Below are 24,755 nucleotides of genomic sequence, written 5' to 3'. Positions count from 1 at the left end.
GGGAGACAAATACATGAGGATTGATGGGCCTGCTAGCTGCCACACTAGCCCCAGCTTCAGAGGGAAACCCTGTCTTAAGGCACGAACACAGAGACTGATAAAGTAGGACACTTGACTTCCTCTTACAGTCTCCATGTGCTGATGTTTGCAAGCACTTGTATACAAATGGACACACACACACACACACACACACACACACACACACACACACACAACTTGTTTTACTTTAGTAGAAAGTGGAAGAAGCACCCAAGTGCAAATTGCTTCCTTTACAATTGCCTATTATTAGCTTGCGAGGAAGGGCCAGATTCCATTCTTCCTGCTAGAAATATGTCAGGTACAAGTGTTAATTAAGAAATGCATGGGCTGTGTACCAGGCTTTGCTGAGCAAGCCTCAGAGATGCACTGCTTAGTAAAGGCGATCATGTCGAAGTGGGACGGAGGCTCCTCGCACACCAGTGGAGGAGCAAGATGTGACATGTTTAAGCCTTACGTACTTTTGTTTGGTTTCTTCTGTCCCTTTTTAGGGACAAGGCCCCTGGGCAGAGGGAGTGTGACTACTCCATTGATGGCATCAACCGCTGCATCAGGGACATTGAGCAGGCCTCCCTGGCAGCAGTCAGCCAGAGCCTGGCCACAAGGGACGACATCTCTGTGGAGGTAGGCTGGAAACTCCAGAGGAAATGGGAGGAGATGTCTCTAATGCTGGAGTGTGATAATGGACAGCCCGCCCCTGTGGCACCAACCAGGGAAGTCAGGCGAGGGAGTAGGCCCAGTGCTCAGAAAAGAAAGAGGACGTGGGAAAGAGCATGCCAGCTAGGAAGAGCATTCAAATGAGGCTGACGTTTGCAGGAAAGTGATCGCTGTTGGGTAATTCTGTGTCCTAAGGTGGACTGCTGTGTTCAGTTGCACAGGTCCGTGCAGGAGCAGGCCTGGGCATGCAAAGCTTGAATGCTTCTCTCTGGCCACATTTTTGTCTTTGCACATTTTGGGGCAAGTTTGGCATTAAACTCTAATGCATTGGATCCCATCCAGAATGAAGAGTTGTGCCCCGAGTTATTCTTTATCTCATATGTGTGCATTGGGGGGGGTGGGGTGCTTAGCATCCTATAATTTTGGGCCACTTCATTCACCCTGTGTGTGTTATACACATGTGTGTATGGGAGTTCTCACCCATGTGGAGCTGGAGACTTCAGTTGCTCCTCTATTAAGACAGGTCCTCTCCAGAACCTGGAGCTTACCCTCAGCTAGGCTAGCTGGCCAGTGAGCCCTTAGGATCCCCCACTCCCTGCACTTGGGTTATAGACACGCAGGTCCTCATGCTTGTATATCATACGCTTTACCCCCTGAGCATCTCCCCATCCTCACTTTATCTGTTCTTTGTGGTCTCTCTTGCGTTACTTGTTACCTATGCAAAGTTCGCAGCCCATACTTATTTCTCTCCTAAGGGCACAGTACCCAATATTCAGAAAGCATTCTGTTTGCATGAACGGTGTGATGACCTTACTGCCATAGAATTTAGGCATAATTGACTCTGTCCCTGCTCTCTATGCAGTGGACCTAGAGCTAAGCAATGCTCATTTTCTTTAATGGAGCTATCTGTTCTACTTCGGCTTTACACACACACACACACACACACACACACACACACACACACACACACACACACTTCCAGGAAATGAGGAGTAGGACTAAGCATAATAACCATGTGAAAAGCTAGAATTACTCTTTTAAGCCTGTTCTTCAAGGGGAACATATATACATTAAGCCCCCAGGTCATGAAGTCAGGTTTGGTGTCACACACCCTTAATCCCAGCACTCAGCAGACAAAGACAATTTGATCTCTATGAGTTCGAGGACAGCCAGGGCTACTTAGACACTACCCTCCCCCCAAACCCCATAACCACCACCCCAGAAATGTCCCCCTCTCCATCCCTTCTAAACTACGTTTTCTGCCTTATCTCCCCCAATAAGAAGAAAATGTACCCCCTTTACATCCAAGGGCCTTCATTTTACAATATTGAATTTAACAAACCACCTATTGTAAAACACCAAAGGGATTCTCTGGCATTCTTGTCCATAATCACGTTAAGTGTGTGAGGATAATAAATAATTAGCTAAATAAGGCCTTTGGACTCTAGGGACGCTTCTCTCTGCCTGCCCATCTCTCTAGCTCTTTTTTTGTTTTGTTTTCAAGCTTGCCCCTTAAGCTTTTTTTTTTTCCCAGAGTGAACTCTGCCTGAAGCCCTCACGCTCAAGTACACCACGGTTCTGTGGCAGAGTAACAAACGCAGGAAGGATATTGTCACTTTATTAGATAACATGTGGGATGTACATCTATCTCTAAGATGCCCAGGGCTTTTATCTATTAACCCTGAACCTATCCAGTTCCTAAGGTGATTTTGAGAAGTGGATAGGATTTTTCCTGCTTCCAGTTAATCTCCAACTTTGAATTCCTCACCCCACAACCACCCCCTCCCAGCATTGGCAGCTTTCCTTCCCTATCTCCTAACAGCCTGAGCTCATTTCTTTGGTGCAGAGAGGTTAAACCATCTCGGACCTGATGAGAAATACCTCAGGAGTGTCATTTCCAATATTTGCCTACAAGCCACCAAGGACAGTGAGCAGAGTCTGACTAAGCTCTGCATGTAGCCCACCTGGTGTCTTCATGATGCACCCTCAGGGACGCCTTCAGAGAACTGATCACATTTTCACATCACCTTTTCCTTCCTCTTTAAGTTCTGAGAACACCAAGACCTGGATGTTCCCTCAGTCCCCAATGAACTGCCTCCATTTGGACCAAGTTGTCTCTCCTTGGAAAGTACAGCTATTCCACATTCCCAGTAATCATGCTATATAACCTGCCGTGCAGACACCACCAGCATCAGTTGCCAGTGCTCTGGGAATGAAGCCAGTGAGAAACACTTCTCTCAGGCTTGCCTCATCGCTCATCTGAGGAGAGAGAGGGGAACAAGGCAAGCCAGGGCATGGAAGGTCAGGGGAGCATCCAGACATTCTGATTCCATGCAGGTCCCCTTGCCCTTCATAAAGGGCTTTTCAGAATGACACAGCGCCGTAGGGAACGATTGGCAAATGACCTTGACAATTCTCTCCCAGGCCCTGCAGGAGCAGCTGACCTCGGTGGTCCAGGAAATCGGGCATCTTATTGATCCCATTGCCACAGCAGCTCGAGGGGAAGCTGCCCAGCTGGGACACAAGGTACCGTGCAATCAGGGCATCCCGCTAAGAGAGAGAGGGGAAGTGTGTGTGTAGGGAGGTGGCCTTGCTCCGGCTGGGACCTGCAGCAGGGAGCCAGATCCACCCATGGTCGGCTTGCGGGCTTCCTTCCTGGTCTTCAAGCGTTCCTTTCAGAGGCACCCAGAGAGGTGTGGGGAAGTGTCTCAAGGAAAGTTCTTGCTATGCGAGCATGAGGACCAGAGTTTGGATCCCCAGCACCCACATAGCTGGAGGCACTGATACACACCTGTAAACCCAGCACAGAGGAGGCAGAGGCAGGAGGATCTCTGGGGCTCATAGGCCAGCCATTCCAGCCAAATCTGCAAGCTCCAAGTTTAGAGAACCCTATCTCAGAAATTAAGATCAAGGGACAGATGGCTCGGGGAGTAAGAGAACCCACTGTGTAAGCATGGAGGCCTGAGTTTGAATCTCTAGCACTCATGTACAAAGCCCAACATTGCTGTGTGTGCCTGTAACCCCAGTGTTGTGGGGCAGAGACAGGCAGATCCTGGAGATTCAGTGAGAGATCCTTTCTCAAGGAAATAAGGCAGAGACTGATCAAGGAAGACACTAGACCTTTTCTAGTCTGTCACATGTGAAAATGGTCATACAGACCCAATCATACACATACACACACACCTCACACACAAATAAAATAAGATGGAGAGCAATTAAGGAAAGTACCAGGTATCAGTCTCTGGCCTCCACATGCACCCAAATATATGAGTGCAGACACGCACATGCACATAAAGGCACAGCAGGTCAGCAGCAGCCCCGCTCACGTCTCTATAAGATAACCTAATGAGAATAGCAGAACAGAAGTATTGTTATTGCTGGCCAGGAGTCCCTTCTCACTGTTAGCAGCAATGACTAATATTGTTCTTTTTTTTCGGACACTGCTACTCATACCTGGGCTTGTCCTCATAATCCCCCAACCCTTGCTTTGTTTGTGACCCAGTGCCTACTTGTGTGTGGTGGTCTCTCTCTGCGTACATCCCCAGAACACTTACCTTTCCTCCATGTGGTGGGAAAAAAGCCTTAATGAAGACACAGGCTAAAGACGTATATAGAAATACCCTCAATGGGAATCCCAGCAGTGAGTTATGACTGCACAAAAATGAGGAATTAGACCAGCCATCGGTGCTGGTTTGTTTTATTAGAGCGGGACTAGATGGAGCCAGATACGAAAATATGGTCCTTGAGCTGTTAGGTAGAGGGCTGTCGCTCTATCACCCTCAGACTTCAAATATGTCACAAAGCAAGAAACAGATACCGAGCGATGAACTTCTCAAGTCTGAGGGCAGCAGGACTAGACTACAAATTAAAGCATGAAAGGCCGCAGAGAGAAGAGGGTAGGAGCCTAGAGCCAGGCTGTGAAGTGAGCCCAGTCCCCACCTCATCTCCACCCACCTGCGTAACTTGTGCCTCAGTTTCTCTTCATCTGGAGCTGCCTCTTAAAATTAGGGCAAGATTAACTAAGGAATTGGATGGGAAACATTTGACAAAGAGCTAAAAGCACAGGGCATGTGCCTGATAAATATTTGTGACATTTGGCTGTAGGGTACTCAAATGTCCAGCATATATACATGTATTGCATGTATGTGGCATGGTCCTCCAGAAGGAAGTCTGTCCTAGGGCAGTAGGTAGCTGTCTTGATCTGTTTTGCTTTTGTTCTTTTGGTTGTGAAGTTCGGTTTAGTTCGGTTCGGTTTTAGCACTGGTGACCATACCCAGGACCCCCTCACACATTAGAAAAGTGATTTATCACTGAGCTGTATTCCCAGCCCCTTGACAAACTTTTTTATTTTCCCAGGGTGAGCCAAACAAAGCAGTTAGACAGTGGTAAAATCAGTTTGCTTTTATTCCACTCCCGTGGTTTGGTCCAGTGCTTGGTGGCCACGCCAGTTGGACAGTCTACTGCAAACCTTGCAGTCTCTTCATCTCACCCCACCTCACTACCGTCTCCTTCTTCTAGTCCCCGTCCCTTCTGAACCTGTAAGATGTCCTTTATTCTTAACAGTTCTTACTTACAAAACGGACAATTTATAAAATTGGGTATGAGTCTAGTGTCTACCTCTGAATCCCAGAGTGAGTTTCTTACCATATATGGAGAGGAGATGGAGGATTCCTTGAAGGAAGAAAACCCAAGCAATAGACTGTTAAATAGTGGTTATTTTTGAAGGCAAGTTATAGCCAAATACATCTTTTCCTATGAGTCATCCCATCCTTGCTCCAAACCCCCTTCTCACCAAGGGGCCCCTCCAGAAGGAGGCCTGAATTTACATGATGTATCTGGGGTTTCTCTTTCTTGAAAGGTGACACAGCTGGCAGGCTACTTTGAGCCCTTGATCTTAGCTGCAGTCGGTGTCGCCTCCAAGATGCTGGACCATCAACAGCAGATGACAGTGCTGGACCAGACCAAGACCCTCGCAGAGTCCGCCCTGCAGATGCTGTACGCAGCCAAAGAAGGTGGAGGAAACCCCAAGGTATGGCTCAAGGCATCAGGGCTGCCTTGGGATTCCAAGTCCCTCCTGTGTTGTCTTTTCCAGTCTAAAGGAGAAATAACCCAGTGACTTTCCAAACAGGTGTAGTTGAGGGTTATTCACAAGTTCCCTTTCCTTGGTAGGCTATGTAGGCAGAAGAGTGCATGGTATGCTCATTGTGGGAACAGAGGCAGTACTCTTACTAGGTCCCTGCTAGATGTTGACGCCTAACTTGTATGAAGGAACACCATTTGCTTTCAGTGAAGGTGGTTTCTATTCTTCTTATAGAATGGTGATTTAGTTTACTTACTTGTTTTTGCAGGGTTGGAGGGCCTTGTACATGCTAGGCAAGCACTCTTACCACTGAGCTAACTCCTCAGCCCACAGATGCTAATTTAATATAACAGTGCCCCCCTACCACCACCCTGTCTATTTGTAAGAGGGACATTTCTTCAGGAAGTTTCTTTTAAGAGCCAGGCATGGATGGCAACAGTCTGTCATGGATGACTGAGCTTGTGCCACATTTTGCTTAGAACTTAAGAAGTGGTAACAGGGCATGAAGAGGTGGCTTAGAAGAGCACTTGCTGTTCTTGCAGAGGGCCTGGCTTCCGTTCCCAGCACCCACATCAAGTATCCCACAACACCTATAATTTAATGCCCTCTTCCAGCCTGTATATACATGGTGTACATGCATATACTTAGGCACACACATACCCAAATAAACAAATAACAACTCAGAATTACAAAAGAATGTGGTGCCTTTAGAAAATTGTAAGCAGTCTGGTTGATCTAGAATACACAGATGAGGACCACAGTTGGACAAGTTGGATCAAGATGTGCTGATGCATCTCATCTCCTTTGCTAAGGAGTATGACCGTTCTGTGAGTCGTGGGAGCTGGTGGGGACCAATGAACAGGAAAATAGCACCACCTGTTCTAGTGTCTTTCTGACCCAGAGCAACTTAGAGGAGCAAAGAGCTTATCTGGCTTACACTGCCAAGGTAGTCCATCACTGAGGGAAGTCAGGAAGGAACTCAAGGCGGGGAGCTGGAAGAAGCAGGAACCATGGAGGGATGCTGCTTACCAGCTCGCTCTTTCCTGGACTTGTGGGCTTATGCTCAGCTCACTTCCTTACACACCTGGAACCACCTGCCTAAAGGTGTGCGGTCCGAAATGGACTCGGCCCTCAGTTAAGGAAATCCCTCACAGACATGCCCTCCAACCAGTCTGATAAAGACAGTTCCTCACATGAGATTTTTGAAGTGATTCTAGGCTCTGTCAAGTTGACAGCTAATGCTAAGACAGACCCATATTTTATTTTGTTACTTAGGTCCATGTCTCTCTCTCTCTCTGTCTCTCTCCCTCCTCCCTCCCTTCTCTCTCTCTCCCACCCCTCTCTTTCTCAGAAATGACCTGAATGGCTTTGTAGCCCAGGGATGGCCTCAAATTTGTAATCCTCCCAAGCCTCCTAAGGGCTGAAGTAACAGGCTTCACCTCATCACCCCAGAAACAGGCATCAAGTCTGCCCCTTTAGACCCTTTGTTTAGAGGCCAAAAAGACCACATAATTAATCCACTTAGATGTTATTGTTTGGGGGAATATTTATTAAGCTTTATTTGCTGTTGGTTTGGTATTGTTTATCTCATTTATAGAAGAAACAAAGTTAAAATGTTGTCAGACTGGTAGGTTGGCTCAGCTGGTAAAGGTCATTGTCACCAAGCCTGTTGATCTGAGTTCAGTTCCCAGGACCCACAATGTTGAAGGAGAAAATCAACTCCTTCAGTTATCTTCTGACCTCCACCCATGTGCTGTGGTATGCAGGGTCTCTCTCTCTCTCTCTCTCTCTCTCTCTCTCTCTCTCTCTCTCTCTCTCTCTCTCACACACACACACACACACACACACACACACACACACACCCCATACATACACTAAATAAATGTACAAATTTATTTTAAATAAACACATAATAAAATGATGTTAAATAGTCACCAGTAGTTCTGATTTGGTAAAACAAGCACTCCAGGGTCTGGATCAGACATAAAGGGTTCAAATCCCAGTGCTGCCTCTTGCTAGCGAATTCTTCGTTTCTTTGTCTCCTCTACTGAACAGGAAGGTTGATTATGAGTGCCTCCTGATAGGGTCTGGGTGAGAGTGGTGTTTGAAAACAAGAATGCGAGATGTAGCTCAGTTGATAAAGCACTAGCCTAGCATCCACCAAGTCCTGGATTCCATTCCCAGCGCTGCATAAACTGTGAGTGGTGACACACACCTATATCCCAGCCCTTGCAGGGAGGAGGCAAGAGGATCAGAAGTCACGGTCACTCGTTCTTCAGCGCTTGAGGCCATTGAGGGCTGACACCCCATGCCAATCAGACCAGTAATAAAACAAGACGCCAAGGCACGTGCACGCGCCCTTGAGCATCTTCTGGGTCATCCCACCCCCATTCTCTTCTATAGAATTCCCTTCAAGTTTGCTGCATGCAGCACCCCAGCCAAGCCTTATCCCCTCGGGATTATCTGTTGTCCTGCCCCACCCCTGAAGTTTTGACATCCATTCCTGCACTCCTGTAGTCTTCTCCCATTTTCCATGCTGCTCCGATGTCTTTGCCTGCCATCCTGGCCTTTGTAGTGGAAGTCCCATCCGGAAGGAAACGGCTCCTTGGAAGCCGTCCTCAGACACGTGTCCAAGAAAGAACAGATGTGGATTTTCTCGTGTGCGAGGAGCAGTAATAAAGAATCGCTCCAAACCCTAAAATAATGACTTCATTGTTGGCCTGCTCGCTTCGCTTCCTAGAGGGCCACTGGTTGTTAAAGCGTGATTTCATTGAGATCCCGCTACGTCTTTGGACGTCTAAAGCTAGTGTGCTCAGCCAGCCCACAGTGTATGGACTGGGGCCAGGGCTGTTTAAAGAAGATGAAACTTGCCCCTGGGCTTTGGAGCAGAAGGCCATGGTGAGGAAGTCATGCCTAGGGATGCCACAGAGGAGGTGAACTCTGAGCTGTAGAAATCTGTAAAACTCAGATATGGGCTGAGGAGACGGCTCAGTCAGTGAAGTGCTTGCCCCTCGAGAACGAAGGCCGGAGTTCAGACCCTCAGCGCCTGCCTACAAAACTGGGCAGCGCAGTACACGCAGGTGGTCTCAGCCCCGAGACCTGAGGCTCGCTGGCCAAAATAAGGTGGAGAGTGACTGAAGATGAGACACCTAAGGTCAACCTCTGATGTCTACACTCGTGTGCACGTGTACACATGCACCTACACATACATTCACACACGTGAACATGTATACACACACAGGAGAGAGGAGAGAGAGAATATGAATAATAAAGAAGAGCAAACCTTCTAGAGACTTCATCAGCTCATCTCCGGGGCAGACAGTGAGGTAGTTTATTTCTGGGCTATCCAGGAGCAAAGATATTTTACTGGGAGGGAGGTTCAAAGATCATTCTGTGCTTCACTGAAGCTTTCCCTGAGTTACATTCTCATTTCCAGAGTTGTTAAGGTCAGACCCTGGCTCTACTCCATCTATGGCATCCTCGATGCCTGCTCCCAAGTGGCTGTGTGCTGACAAGCTAGGTTTGGCACCTGCCCTCAGTGAGCCAGTTGAAGAGACAAGGAATGGTGAAAGGCGGGGAATAATTTATTCATCATAGCCACATTGGGAAGAAAAACAAATAGAGGGTCCAGTAACTTCCAATTCCCAAGTTGAGGTTTAAATAGAGGGCAAGAAGTATGCATAGCTAAGCAATCCAAATCCCGGTGTGGTCCCGCCCGTCATCATTGTCTGGGCTCCAGTCTCTCCAGCAAGGTGGTCTGACTAGTCCAACTGTGAATTCTCTTCCTGGGAGACGGCTTCCCTCTGGACTTGCACCAGGACTCAGCCTTTGCTTTTCCCAGCATGAAATTCCTGGGGGACACTCCAGTTTCCTGGGGAGCATTGTTTCAATAGTCTGTCCGCCAGAGAGAGGGGCACAAACTCCTCTCTGTAGAACAGCTCCACCCTTGTTAAGAGTTTGCTCTCCAGAGACCTGTGAAGGCCACAGGTGAAAGCAGGCCTCTGCTTGGCAATGGTTCACCTCACTCCTGAAACACGTGTTGAGCTTTGATGTGGTCATGTAGAGTTGTGTCAATAGAGTTCTCATGGCAGCCGAGATGTCAAGGGAAACACCCCCTCTGTCTGACCTTGTGTAATGAGAATCTGTGGGGTTAGAGGCTTTCTCTAGAGAGTTCTGCACAGGAATACCACCTTGAGGACTCGGAGCAGAATAAGGCCATGAAGTCAGCTATGGAACTAAATCATGAGCTGACTCAGTTCCATCCCAAAGGCAGAATAATGTGTGTCCTGACGAGTGTCCCAAGGATAGCTGTGTGAAGCCTGTTTGACAGCTTCCCAGATACCACATTTGAGAAACTCTTCTTGTTTCCCAGGCCCATGGCTCACAGTGCCTCTTCATGGAGTTCTTTGATTTAAAAACAAAGACAAGGAGTTCCCCTTGTCTATGTCCCGCTGGCTTCCCTTCCTTCATATTCACCAAAGTAAAGATGCAGTATCTTGGGCCTTTGGGGGGCCCCACACCCCGGAGTTGGGCCAGGATAACCACAGCTGTTGCCCAGACAGACCCGGTACTTGAGGACAGTGTGGTTGTGATGTGTAAGTCACTGGCATTCGGTTACATTACACAGGGTTAGATGGAGTTTCCTGCTGGCCTGCCCTTCTCATGCATGAGGTGTCCGCACCTGTGTGGCTCATCAGACTTCTAGAGTGTGGACTTCTTACAGTCCTCCCATCTCACTGAAAAGGAAGCCGAGCCCTGACATGTTGCCAGTCAGTGGTAGAGCCTAGGTTTCCTGCACCCATAGCTTAGCTCTTCCGTCTTCCCGCGTGTGAGCTATCTGGTAGGGAGCCCTGCACCGGCATTGTTTCATAGCCATTCATTAATTCACTTTGAGCCCCTATTTCCACCCTTGACATTGGCAAGTCTCCGGGATGCTGTTTGAAGACCATGTGGTTACTCGGGTTTTACCTGCAGAGCATCAGCCCTTGGAGGACGTTCCTCTTCTAGTCTGCCAGTGTGCAGCAATGTAACTTATCACCTAGGTCTACAGCCCCGTATGCTCTCGGCAGATTTATGTCTCTTGTATGTACTTACCTACATTCCGTAATCCAGTTTATTTATAGAACGAGAATGGTAGTGTGCTGGGCAATGTTGAAGAGAAGTGCGTTTGTTATGAAAACATTTTTTCTTTGTATTATGGATTTTTAAATTAAATGTGTCAATTTGTGTATTTAGGAACCTGTGGCATTCTCTACCGTTTTGAATATAGCAGCATATAAAGCTAGCCTGGACAGATGGGTGTTGCATTTTTCTCTTCTTATTGTAAAAAGGGATTACGTTTGATTCTGCAAGTAAATGTATGAAATCAGGGAAAGGAAACATTTTGAATGTATTAATTACATGGTTGTGTTTCTTGGGGGGTAATTCTCCTGGGGTTTGCTTGTTTGTCTTCAAAAGTCTCACTGTACTGCTTAAGTTAGCCTTAAACATGAGGGCCTCCTGCCTTGGCCTCCTGAGTGCCAGGATCATGGACATGTGTCACCCTGCCCAGCCCTGTCTTCTGACTTCTTAGGGTTATTCTTAGCAGATCAAGTGATTCTTAAGAATGAACGTTTCGTGCTACTGAAGACATTTTTGATTCCCCTCTCAGGCACAGCACACCCACGATGCCATCACGGAGGCTGCACAACTGATGAAGGAAGCTGTGGACGACATTATGGTGACACTAAATGAAGCTGCCAGTGAAGTGGGGCTGGTGGGTGGCATGGTGGATGCCATCGCAGAGGCCATGAGCAAGGTAGGCTTAAGCTAGCTCCTAGAACCCCTCCAACCACATCTCCATCTCTCTCACATACCGTCTCTACATGGTCTTCTCTGGGAAACTGATTGTCAGTCAAGGCGGAGACCAGCAAGCCTTCTTTTCCTGAAGGGTGTAGCTAATGAGCAGATGGCCAGTCATGTATCCATGTCATTCTTTCTTCATTATTAGTTCACCAGCTCTGTAAGCCACTGTGTAATTCTTCCCAGTTTATATGTGGTAAAGTAGACATTGTGAAAGACTCATTGGTTTACTTGTTTGTAAAATAGAAATAATTACTTAGACCTTGTGTCCTTGTCATAGTCCTGTGATGGGGAACAAACTCCCAAGAGGAGTTAGAAAGTGATTTCCGAGTGTTAGCACTTGGAATGGCTACACTGAAATTGGGGAACTTTCTAAAATGCAGGATCCTGGACTCTACCCCTGACTTGCTCTGTTGCAGTCTCGATAAAGTGGAACCTAGGAATCTTTAATGGGACTTTCAAATATCTTATGCTGTTGGCATCTACTTAAATGCATAAACCATTAAATAGTATGTATGAAAGGCCTTGGTGAGCTCTCAGATGCGACAGTTATGGGGACAACAGGAGTCATTTTCTTACTCGGCAACCAATCAGTTGACAATGCTTCAGGCTGAAGAGGGTTTCAGCTTCATGGTTTCTATTTGTTCTGCAAGGATTCTGTCTCTGGTCATGTCCTTTTGATAGTGTTGGGGTAAACAGTTGTTCATCAACATTTGATTGTCAGCCTGTGAGGGCAGGAACAGTAGTGTTAGACAGTGTCTGTGTCGGAGAATGCCTGCTGTTGGATTGTGAAAACATCAGTATAGTGTTTCAGGAGAATATGCAGTCTGAAATTGCTGATGTAGCAATTAGTTACCCCTGTCTCCATAAAGGAATGATTCCATGGAACGATCATTAGAGTAAGGACTCCTCAACCTTTTGCATCATCTTCACACTAGTGAAGGAGCATGCATTGGACCATGTCTCCCTTAGAAGACCTGAGGCTCTACTTTTTCAGAGTCTCTATCAGTGTCCACTGTGTGCTGCTTATGATTCAAATATGGATGGCTTGGCAGATAATAAATCAATTTTCCATCCTCCTCAAGGCCTTTAAACGAGGCTCGGGAGATTTTGTTTGACTTTCAGAACACCAGAACTTTGAAAACAAACCACGTGTCCATCAGGAATGTTAAGTAATGGAGTTCACAGTTTCTTAGTAGCAGTTAAAAGTCAAACGACCCTCTTTTTCTTTTTCTCAGTATTAATGTAAACGTAGGGAAATGTCCTATAAATCCCCAGAAAGTGAAAGGCGGTCCCTGAGGTCTTTCTTTGATAGCTCATGAGCCTCACTTACTGTGAGATTTCCTCAGCTGCCTGTCCAGGTCCCACCGTGATGTCAAGACGCTCCATCCAACAGATCTTGCCTCACTCCCACCCCTCTCCGTGCCCGTTCCCCTTTGCTGATGCTGTCCTTACAATAGTTGGTCCCCCCCCCCCCCCGTGTTGATTTTCACACCCTCTGGTGCCGATCCTGGAATATCATCTGGGTGCTCTTCAACATCATGATGATGAAGGTGTTGATAGCGGTGAAGTGGGTGGCCTTTTCCTCCACTGGAGTCTTTGGCTTTTCCTCCCCCTCCTTCTCCATCTTCATAGTCCTCCTTTCTTCCTTTTCCTAATTGCTGGTGCACTTGGAGGCAGGCGGGCAGCGAGTTGTTCTTGGCTGCTCCAGTTCTCTGTCGTTGACTTCGACCATCACTAGGCATTCTCCAGCACAGATGTTGGTGGTGTGGGAGTCCTTGGTGATGTATATTCTGCCTCCTCTCCCCCCTCATCTTCCAGCACTCTGTATTCTCCTGGAAGCATCATCAGACTCATCAGCATGTGCTCCAATGCTTTCCCTCTTCCTGGCGTTCCTTCCTCCTTATCTGAAAGACCTAGCTAAATCACTATTCCTCTGAAATACTGCCCACTCCTGTATGATAGAACCGGGACCCCATCTTGCCTATGTCCTTGGGATGTCTTACTTACACCTCCATTGAAATTCTGATTATAGAAGTTGGGGTTGAGTTTGGATCAAAACACCTCTGAAGGCCTCTCTATTTTTCCTACGTTTCTAATTTTTACAAGTACAGCCTCCGCTTAACCAGGCTTCTTATGACTCCTGGGCTCTTCTCTTCTCCACAGCTGGATGAAGGCACACCTCCAGAACCAAAGGGAACATTTGTTGACTACCAGACAACCGTGGTTAAATACTCCAAAGCTATTGCCGTCACGGCTCAGGAAATGGTAAGGAGAAAAGGAGCCGCCCCACCCACTGTGGGTTGCCCTTCTGTCTGCGCCATCCGAGTCTTCAAATCTGGGATCTGTGTTGGAGAGAGTGGCCAGCCCACGATGCCAGTTCCTCCCGGATGCCAGCTCCTACCTCCTTCTCTAGTCCCTCTGGCTGCTTGTGGTCGAGAAGCCCCAGAGACTTGAGCATGAGGACAGGGAACAGAGGCAGAAGAGAACATTTGAGAAGTCAGGAAATAAGAAAGAAGGTGACATTAAGGAGGAACGAGTCTTACTCATCTCTGAAAGGACTCAGGGTGTTTTTTAATAGATTTAAATTCTAGTATAAAAACAGATATTTGAGAGTGAAATAGTAAAAAGATGAAGCTCTCTGACCAAATCAAATAATCACTTGGGCAATTAGTCTTGTAGGCAGAATTAACGTGGTTTATTTTTTTCTTAATTCCTGACAGCAGAAGCTGTATCACTCTTGAATGTAATATTTTTTTTTCACTGAAACATAATGCAAAAACACTGTTCCAGATGAATCTTCGTAAACGGCACTGGGAAGCAGTGTGTGCTCTCTCGACGTTATAGAGTTACATGAAGGATGACAAATGAGATCTTCAGAGAGTTAATACATAGAACGTGTGCCTCTCCACTCGGAGTCCCAAATGCTGTAGATTAGGGAGGATTGCCGCATAAACCTGAGCTGGGGATTGAAGTGGCCCAGCTGGAGTGGCCGAGGCACCGCCCTCACTGACTCTGTCATGTAATTGTGTGTCCACTAGAGGTTGAGCTTGGCTCACGAAGGCCTTCCCTGCCTGCTCTCCTCATGCATGGGAACTCTGTACCAGGCCTACTGTTGAAATAAATGTGGCCTGAGGAAGGAGGGAGAAGTTAGAATCACTTCTGAGTGTCCTGGCAAGCTGGAGCTACCCCAGGACCATCCTGTCAGGGGAGGACAGGGAACAGATCAAAGGCCCCTTACTGTCCAGTGTGGCAGTGGGAGGAGGCATTTTTTTTTCTTTCTTTTTCGAGACAGGGTTTCTCTGTGTAACTTTGGAGCCTGTCCTATATAACTCAATCTGTAGCCCAGGCTGGCCTCAAACTCACAGAGATCCACCTGCCTCTGCCTCCCAGGTGCTGGGATTAAAGGTGTGCGCCACCACCGCCCGGCGGGAGGAGGCATTTTTGAGTGGCATCATAAAGTTTCTAGAGAGTCTTCTGGACCAGGCTTTGAGCCAGGTTGTGTCATGCCTTGGCACCTGTGATTCCCAGCAAGCCCAGCCTCCAGTATATGGCCATCCTGAGGTAGCTAGCCTGGCACTTTAGGTTGGAGCTAGGCACTCCTCACCTGGTAGGTAAAAAATCTTTGTATTCCTGTTGACAGGGCACAAATGGTACCATTCAAGATACAACTTCATTCTCTTAGGATCCAGGTTGTGTTCCTTGGAACCCACTTTTGGATGAGGGCTGCGACATTATGTCTTAAAACATGCCTTAGGTGGAATGGATATTCCCACCTTGGTAGATATAGAATCATTTAAAGAGGCTTTTTAAAAGTCCTTTAAGCTGGGCATAGTTCCAGCCCTCAGCAGGTAGAAGCAGGGGGATTAGAAGTTCAAAGCCATCCATAGCTACAAACTGAGTTCGAGGACAGCTTGAACTACATGAGACCTTGTCTCAAACACAAATGGAATAGCCCTTTAAAATCAAGGTGTTTAAAGGGCATAGAGAATGTCACCAGCAAGGTGGTTGAGCAGGTAAAGACACTTGTAACCAAGGCTGATGACCTCCGTCCAGTCCCTGGAACCCACACAGAGGAAAGAACCAACTCCTGTGAGTTGTCCTCCGACTTCCACACATGCATTGGAGTACACACACACACACACACACACACACACACACACACCTACAAATAAAAATAAAATATTTTTAAAAGAGTGGAGATAAGAAATCTAGGGCAGGAGTGAAGTCCCTAGAAAAGAGACCAAGGATGCCTTTTAGGTGACCTGTAAAAAGCAGATGCAGAGACTGGGTAGCATTAAACATCTGCATGCTGTGCTGAGGTGCAGAGAGACGGGGTGTGTGGACCACCATGTTTCTGGCAGCACCTTGTCATGCTTTGTACCAATTCACCCCGAGACCTGATTCCCTTCACTCATTCCCTGATGTTGGCTTCTCCCCTGAGTCTCATTCAGTACTTTGTAGCAGCCCTGTCCTCAGATCCTCTCTTGCCTAGATGCCCAGTAGAAACCTGGAGCAGGGTACACCATTCACAAGCCTTATTCCCCAAAGTTCCTTGTGAGAATTCCTCTGGTGACCCCAAAAGGACAAGCTCCCTGAGATTGGCCCCCGAGGACCCGGCTCCACGCTGCACGGCCTGAACGCTGAGCATGTGCCCATCTGGCCTGTGCTGCAGGGTAGTCACAGCTCGGGCCTGTCACGTGCAATGCAGCATGGCCTTTGCTTGAATCGCCCTCCCCAGTGTCCAGCCCTCATGGCAAGGCCTGGCCTTCACCTTCCCCAGGGGCTAAAAGTGAATGAAACCCTGTGCCTTCCCGGGGTATTAACACGTGGTTCTGACGCTTCTCTTTGTGTATGTGTGTATGTATTTGTGTCTTGCTTGTTTTCTTTTTCCAGATGACTAAGTCGGTTACTAACCCGGAGGAGTTGGGAGGCCTGGCTTCACAAATGACCAGTGACTATGGGCACCTGGCTCTCCAGGGCCAGATGGCAGCAGCCACCGCCGAACCAGAGGAGGTCTGCCACCCTAAGGCCCCTATCTTAAGAAGCAAATGCATGGTGCCCATTCCTGGGGATGGGAGAGGGGAGGGTCCTGTAGTCTAGTTCTACAAGACCCCATCACTGCAGCCAGGAGCAGGCTTCACTCCCACTACTGTGCAACTGATGTCCCAGATTCACTCAGATAGCCCCTCATTGTGCCCAAAACATGGACCCTTGCTGAGGCCAGCTGACCAAAAGCTTGGGCCCCCTGGAGAGGGCTCTCAGATGGAAGAGTTCTGTTTACAATGCTCTGCCAGCTTCCTTCACCCTCTTAAAATGCCCAAAGCTGGGGCTGCCCTTCCTGCTTCCTGCCCAAACCCCCAGCACATCCCAACCAATCATGCTTATGATTACCAAGTTTCCCCAAAATATTAGATCCACATGTGGGCTTTCATATCGCCTGTCTTGAGGAAAGCCTGCTTGCAGTGGCACAAAGTCCAGCCTGGAGGTGCCTGGCTTTCTAGAAACTGGCCTAGATCCCACCCACCATGACACCTCCATTGTGCTCTTCAGAACCCACCTGCCTTCCTTATCCCTTTCCATAGAGGCTAGTGTAGACATGGCCTCAGCAAGTCTGTACTCGTAAGAGTCTTGGAACAGCAAGTTTGGCCACTGTCAAAGAGCAATCGTCTCTGGAAGCTGTGAGAAATAGAGGGGCTGGTGGCAGCGGTCTTAGTGTGAGCACCTAGAAGAGTGTCTATAGAGAGCCCAAGAAACCATATGGCTCCTTAGAGAAAGTTCAGTCTGGGATACAGAATGATGGAGGGACTACAGGAACACGGGAAGATACAGGTAACAAATTCTGTGAAAAGCAAGCCGCTTGTTGAATGTAAATCCTGTTCAGTATTTTCCTAAACCTTTGGGGCTGTGGAAGCCACAGGTTTGTAACTGGTCTGCTCATTTCCCTGAAATGACAGACACTGTTCCCACCTACCCAGTGCTGCTGAGGCTGCTGGGAAAAGTCAGGACCAAGTGTGTCTAACAAAGGCTTTTAGAAACAACTGTAGCAACACAGACCCAAAACACATCATATTCTAACATGTGTCGTAACAATGCATGTGAACAGACATAGCATATATATGTGCTAAGGTACATATATATCCAGCATGGAGTTCCTTCGGTTTCTAACCATGCCCCTGTCTTCAGATTGCAGAGCACTCAGTTAGCCTCCGCATGAATAATTGCATTTGTAATAATTATGTTAAGTCACCAAGAAAAATACCGAATCTTGATTCCTTTTACACAGCTCCCCCTCCTCTTCCTCTTCCTTCTCCTCCTTATAGTCCTCCTTCTCTTTCTTTTTTAATGGTCTCCCTGTTTTAGTAAGACTAGACTATAATTCTAGTCTGTAATTTATCTAGACATATAATTCATTTGATCAACGTGTAATTTTGAATTTCATAAACAAGAAGAAGAGAACTTGTATTGCAGTCAGGGAACATTAGTACAAAGGAAAGAATTGTTTTGCTTTGGGAGGGGATTAAAAACAGATACCATGATTGCCAGGGAGGTTTGGACCCCTCGCCATGGAAAGCTTTGTACATGGGATCCACCCTCATCTGTCTGGATTTGGAACACTGGCCTGCCCTTTCCGTAACGGAGTTCTCCTGAGCTGCCCACGCCAGTGCAGGAAGCAAGCAGAGCCTTGCTACAACACAGAATCCACAACAGCATCCAGGCAGGGAGGAAAAGAACGCATCACTAACCTCACAGCACGTCACTTTGCTGGGTGCTGGGTTTTAACCTCTGACATTGTCAGTAAGGTTTTCTGTTTTCAGTGGGGCATCTTGAGATGTATTTTACAGTCCAGGCACAAGAACAGTGTGACCCAGAGCCAAAAATGGCAGCGAGAATATAAGGTTACTAGTGGCTTGTGCAGGAAAGTTCTCTGTGTACATTTGCCAGACAGATGCTTGGGGGAAAACTGAGAGGGTTAGGAGGTCCCTAAAGAAATGTAGGGTTTTTTTTTTTTAAGCATACCAAAATTGTGAAAGTTATTTGTATACCCGAGAGGGCCCCATACCCCAGCATGTGAAAATATTTACATCTAGGGCAAGCGGGAAGCCTTTCCTGCAGAGTCTGCGGCATGCCCCGCCGAGTCCGAATTCTGGTCTTTTCCACAATGTGACAATTACAGGAAAAGCCGGACCTCAGTCCTCGAACATCAAACAGGATCTTTCTCTGTTTATTTTTCCATGGAAAGCTCAAGGCTTTGTTAATAGCGCTGTGGAAAGTCTTCAGAAAAGTGAAAACCCCTCTGACAGCTTTGCAACTTAAGATTAGTTCCTCCCTGAATACCGAGAACAGAGAGGGCAGGGAGATGGCTCAGTCATCTACAAGCATGAGGCCCTGAGTTCAGATCCCCAGCACCCCTGTGAAAAGCTGGTCCTAGCTGCACATGCCTCTGATCTTAGTGCTGGGAAGTTAGAGGCGTAGTGCCGGGGCTCACTGGTCAGCAAGTCTTAGTCAAATCATAGAGTTCCAAGTCCAGCAAGAGACCCTGTCTCAAAGAATAAGTTGAGAGAATTGAGGAAGATACCTGACATTGACCTGTGGCCTCTACATGTGCATACATGGGGCCATGCACCCGCATACACATACAGAGAGCAGAGGGGCTGAAAATGGGGAGGAGGGAAGGGAAGTTGGAGAGAAGGAGGGAGGGAGGGAGGGATTGAGATCCTAGGAGCTACAGCTCCTAAATGTAAGTCCTGGGGAAAAGATTTAGGGACTGTAGCTGTCTCTGGAGAAAATCACCTCACCACTTTGTAAGCCAGGGAAAGGATTTGTAAAGTGGCTGGCCAGGAAACATGCCTGCATCCCAGGTGGGATGGATGTACACTCTAGCATTTAAAAAAAAAATTTTTTTCACCTAAAACGTGCTATATGGTGGGGAGAAAATGATGCCTGGTTCTGTTCACACTGTTTCTCCTGTTACATTTTCTAAGTTGATCCCACAAGTTCCGAAACCACCCTGTCTAACTCTCCAGGCGAGCAATTCTGGACCCAGTTGCTTTTAAAGTCTGCGAAAAGTCGTCTCATTCTGTTTTGTCTTGAGCAGTAAAGGAGAATGACCTGTTTTTCCTAGACAACTCTTCGCCATCCCCATTGTAATCAGATCTAGACTCTACCAAGGCCGGGCTTTTTTTTTTTTTTTTCAATTTCCTTTAAAGCACAAAAGCAGATGGTTTTCTCCACAATATTTTTCTTTGAGCAAGAAGGGAATTGAGGGTTTTTCTTGAGGCTCAAGTAATGCTTTCCTGACGTTGCCGGTTAAAAACCCCAAGCTGTGTGTCTTTGAGCAGCGTTCCTTTATACTAAACACTGGTCGTACATTCAATCCACCCTGTGGGTCTCGCAAAGTTGGGCCAGACTTGCTGAGAAATTTAATGTTGCTTTGGGAACTGGGCAATTCTTAGTGCTTATCAGTTGAAACACAATCTTAAAAAGTGTGTTCCCTTTCTAGGAAGCTCCTCCAGCCATAAAAATTTCCAGTGAAATTGCCAGTAGACTGTGTTGATTCTGTGGTCCTCTTGTATTTACGTAGTCCACCATCTCACAGTAACCTGGGAAGCAGTGAGAGTGATGAGTGCCAAGGCCAGGTGCCCTGGTGGGTCCTGTGCATTTAACTTCAAGTGTGCGAGCCAAGCCTCATCTGTTCTTCATTTCAGAGATAACTAAACTGAAGCTCAGAGAGTTTAACAAAATTCTGTTCTTATTAAAACCACTCTTAAAAACTTAGAGGGTTTTTAACTTTTTATTTTAAAATTCTCTGAGTGCTGTTTCCATGGTTCCCTTCTCCCCTGGTGTCACCTGCAGTCCCCTGTCATTAGGGATCTGTGGTCATCCTTCATGTAAGAGCTCCCACCTTGAACTTACTGCAGACCCTTGGATACACAGTGTTAAACTTCGTGGAAGCTTTTAAAGACCAAGTTGACTTTGAAACTAATGTCACATCCCCTGGCTTCATCTTGACGTCATGTGTAAATCGCCAACATATCTTGAAAATAGATCTGTCTGATTATCTCAGCACTTGGGCGGCTGGAGCAAGGGAATCCAGAGTTCCTGGACAGCCTGGGCCACATGGCTTGACTCTTACCTTAGACAATGAATATTTGAATGGCGTCCCCACTGTCAGCAAACACCTTTCCCCCGCTCGGTAGTGTGTTGTGGCCACATCAGTCCAGACATGTATAGAGCTGGCATGCTGTGGACTCCCAGGCTACCTTTCCTACTGTGTATCCCAGAGAGGGTCAGCAGGACAGCCTGAATTGTGGAAAGCCTCTGCACGGCCCGGTGCTCACACTAGAAGACACCTGAAAAGCAGACACTCACCCTTCTGCAACTGACGAACTTTCTGCTAAGTAGCTTTCAAAGCCCTTTCCCTCCCCAAAGCAGTCAATAGTTCCAAAGTAGGAAAGTAAGCATTACAGTCCTTCCTACTCTCCAGAGTCACTCTGCCCTAACCTGTGACTAATGAGATAAAAGCAGGAGATGGTGTCCCCTGGGCTGGAATCTCCCCAGAATTATTTACAGTACCTGAGACCTTTTGGTAAGCATTCTTGATAGATGCCCTGGCTTGTAGCTATTGTTGATTCTTGACAGTAACACTGACTCATGCTTGAAGTTTTTGCTCTTCTTTTTAGTTGCTTACCTGGCCTGGAAGGCAGTTTGTTTGTGGCTGTATTTATCAAACTCAAAGTGAAAACTGATACAGAACAGAACCAGAGGAATGCATGCTTTGGGAAGGTGGAGGGGGAATTTAGTACTGCTTGAAGGAGACAGCTAGCAGCTTGGCCATAGTGAAGTTTATTAGGCTTCTCTTAGGCAAACTACTACCCCCTTCTAATTGTGTAGTCTGACATCCTTAATAAAATGCATGCCCAGACTGGGGCTGTAGCTCTATTGGTAGAGTGCTAGTCTAATGTGTGTGAGGCCCTGGGTTCTACCCCAGCACCACAAAGACTGGATTTGGTATAGCACATGTCTATAGTCCCAGCACTTGAGATGTGGAGGCAGGAGGATCAGAAGTTCAAACTTATTCTCAGTTACAGTCAGTTCCAGGCCAACCTGGATTATATGAGATCCTGCCTTAATTTATTTTAATCAAGCAAATAAATAAAGTAGGAATGCATGTCTGCTGAGCCTTTAGAGCTAAAAAGGGAAAGTCAAACCCAACTCAGGACACAGGAAGCCTGGGTTCTATATGATTGCATTCGCCATGAATACAGCTCAGGAAGGGATGTTCTGTTTGGTAAATATACCAGTTTTATGAAAATCTGACCCCTTTAATTATGCTTAATGACAAAGGTGTACTTTGAACTCATGAAATGAAATGTATAGAAAAAGCCTTGGTGTACTCAAAATGCTTGTTAAATGAATAACACAGTTATCCCACAGAGTTCAAGCTGAGGAACATCTATTCCTCAGGTATATTCTCTCAAGTAGCTTGGGATCCAGATAAGCTAGACCCTCAGAAAAGATAAACACACACCAGGAAGATATTATGCTATCCCCATGAGCTACAGGCTTTCTTAATGGAGGCCATGGCCATTTTTACAGTCGTTTCACAGGAAGGTAAATCAACTACATTCCGTATTTCACCAGAGAGGGGTTCCAAATAGAATGGAATTTTCCTAGCCAGGCTCCCAGAGGGCACAAGAGAAATTTTCCACCTAGGGCAGGCCTTGATGGAAGGGTCCCTCACACTCCTTCCCCCTTCTGGCTTTGCCTCTGTAGATTGGATTCCAGATTCGCACACGTGTGCAGGACCTGGGTCATGGCTGTATCTTCCTGGTGCAGAAGGCGGGGGCCCTCCAGGTGTGCCCCACAGACAGCTACACCAAGAGGGAGCTGATCGAGTGTGCCCGTTCCGTCACTGAGAAGGTAAGGGGTCCCCTCTGGGTAAGATGGATATACCCATTGTGCAGAGCACTGACATTTAATGTGACCAGTTCTGGTGGGGACAAAACCAAAATTCATCCAGCTAAGGCGGCTGTCTCCCTCACCACCCAGATCCTCCCCAGTGAAGGTGCTGTCACAGAATCTGAGAAATTCAGGGCAAAACAGAGGCAGCCCTGCCTGGGAAAATCAGGAACTCCCTACAGATGGCCCTACCAAAATCAGCATGGGGAGCCAGCCAGGGGAAGGCTGATGCCACAGCCCAGCCTGTAACAGTTGGTCTCCCTTTCCAAAGAGTTTCTAAGTGCTAGAGCTGGGACAGAAAAATTGAAAGAGCTAGGTAGACTGGTGCAGCTGAAACCCCAGCATAGGGGAGGCTGAGGCCAGAGAGCCAGCCTGGGCTATATAGATATAGATATATAGATATATAGATATATAGATATAGATATAGATATATATAGTGAGACCCTGTCTCCAGAGGCAAAAACACACAAACAAGACTGCAGTCTGCTTGCTATGTGACCTCTTCATTTATATACCATGAAGCTGAATGGTCTCAGTGACTTTAGACAGTCACCTGATGTACCGTGTACCTGCCCTGGGCTCCTGAGCCTCAGGGCTGCTGTTCCGAAAGATGGTGGTCAGGTGCAGCCATCAAGGCTTGAAGAGTTTATCAGTTACATCACCTGTCTAAGCCCCAGTTACCTCATCCATAAGACGAGCACACAAATGTGTGATCTCTGACTCACAGAATCCAGGTGTGTAAAAGTGCTGGGTACTGTGCCAGGTACATAGTTAACATTTAACAAACCCTAGCCCCTAGCCTCTGCATACTTTCCTCAAAAATCCTTTTCTCCCATGACGTCTCCCTAGCTGACAAGGCCCCGTTAGATCCACCCTTCGTGCCCAGTAGCTCTTTTATCCTCCCAGTGTGCCAGCCCCCGGCTTTGTTTCTGTATCAGAGACCTTTTGTGATAACTGTTGCAGCTGCGGCGGGCTGGAGCATCCATGCTCTGCAGTTCCTCTTCACTTGTGTGTGCATAGAGCTCCGTATTGTTCAGAAACTTGGCCACAAGGCTGGAGGACTGGGCAGAGGAAGTGTTCCACAGGAAACTGCTTACAGAGGCTGCTCTGTCAGTCAGCCCTGGACCAGACTGAGCCTCCATCTGGCAACCTCCCCCAGCCCACAGGACTGGCCAGCTACTGGGCTCTCCAGTAAGAATGAAATCTCTCAGCTGGAGGAAGGCACCTTCCTCCCTTCAAAGGCCTTGCCCCGTAGTTCCCCAGGCACCCAAGCTGCATGCAGAATCGTCCTGAGCTGGCCTTGGTCTTGCAGCCTCTCACAGCAGAGTGGCCCGACTTGGGACATGTAGAGAAGGACAGAGGTGCGGAGGTGGCCAGTTCCTAGCCACTAGCTTTTTGGCTATTTGTTGCTGCAGGTCACCCTACCTGTGTATCTTGTTGTTTCTGCATATCTTGGGGTGTAAGTAGGGTGTCTCCCATCTATGATCCCGTTGTCTACCTTTGTGTCAGACCTAGTGGTTAGTAGATGCTCAGTAAATACCTATTTTTTGTACACTTCCACAGTGGGTGGAACTGTTTCTGGGCTCTTCTTTCATCCTGGCTGAGAATCTCTCTTACACACACACTCAAGACACCTCATAACCTCCAGGCCTTTGCCGCCCATTCTAAGAGTTCTTTCCAGAAACTGTTGACGTCATTCCCAGACCAGCTCTGTGTTGTTCTGACTCGTCTTTTCCCGGTGAGACCTAGTGAACATTTAAGGAAGCATCAGACAAATGAGGAGGTGTCCTAGCTGCATTTGTTGCTGTGATAACGTACCCTGACAAAAAAGCAGCTTAGGGGAGAGAAGGGTGTATTTTAGCTCTTAACTCCAGGTTACAATCCATTGGTGGGGTAATCACAGCAACAAGAACTTAGGACAGTTAGTCACATCGCATCTACAGTCAAGAGCAGAGAGAAATGAATGCCTGCATGCTTCGTGCTCACCTCGCTCTCTGCTCTTGATACAGTCCAGGGCCCCAAACCAGGGAATGGTACCACCCACAGTGGGCTCACCTCAATTAACCCGGTTACGGAAAAATCCACAGCAGGAGTGTTGGCTCAGTGGTCAAGAGCACCAGTTACTCTTGCAGAGGATCTGGGTTTGATTCCCAGTTCCCACATGGTGGCTCACAACTGT

General features: G+C 47.4%; 1 protein-coding gene across 1 annotated transcript in view; it reads left to right on the top strand.

Annotated features, from left to right (window-relative positions):
- Tln2 (talin 2) overlaps nucleotides 1-24,755 on the top strand; it is a 432,507-nt gene that overhangs the window by 359,979 nt on the left and 47,773 nt on the right. Inside the window, 7 exon segments of the mRNA XM_059268180.1 lie at nucleotides 528-660; nucleotides 3,118-3,219; nucleotides 5,552-5,722; nucleotides 11,424-11,570; nucleotides 13,781-13,882; nucleotides 16,511-16,630; nucleotides 22,391-22,537. Coding sequence (XP_059124163.1) covers nucleotides 528-660; nucleotides 3,118-3,219; nucleotides 5,552-5,722; nucleotides 11,424-11,570; nucleotides 13,781-13,882; nucleotides 16,511-16,630; nucleotides 22,391-22,537 — 922 coding nt within the window.

This window comes from Peromyscus eremicus, chromosome 7 (genome assembly GCF_949786415.1).
Source record: "Peromyscus eremicus chromosome 7, PerEre_H2_v1, whole genome shotgun sequence".
In the NCBI taxonomy this organism is placed as follows: Eukaryota; Metazoa; Chordata; class Mammalia; order Rodentia; family Cricetidae; genus Peromyscus; species Peromyscus eremicus.
Note: the sequence above shows the minus strand (reverse complement) of the source record. Positions and strands in the feature narration are given on the sequence as shown.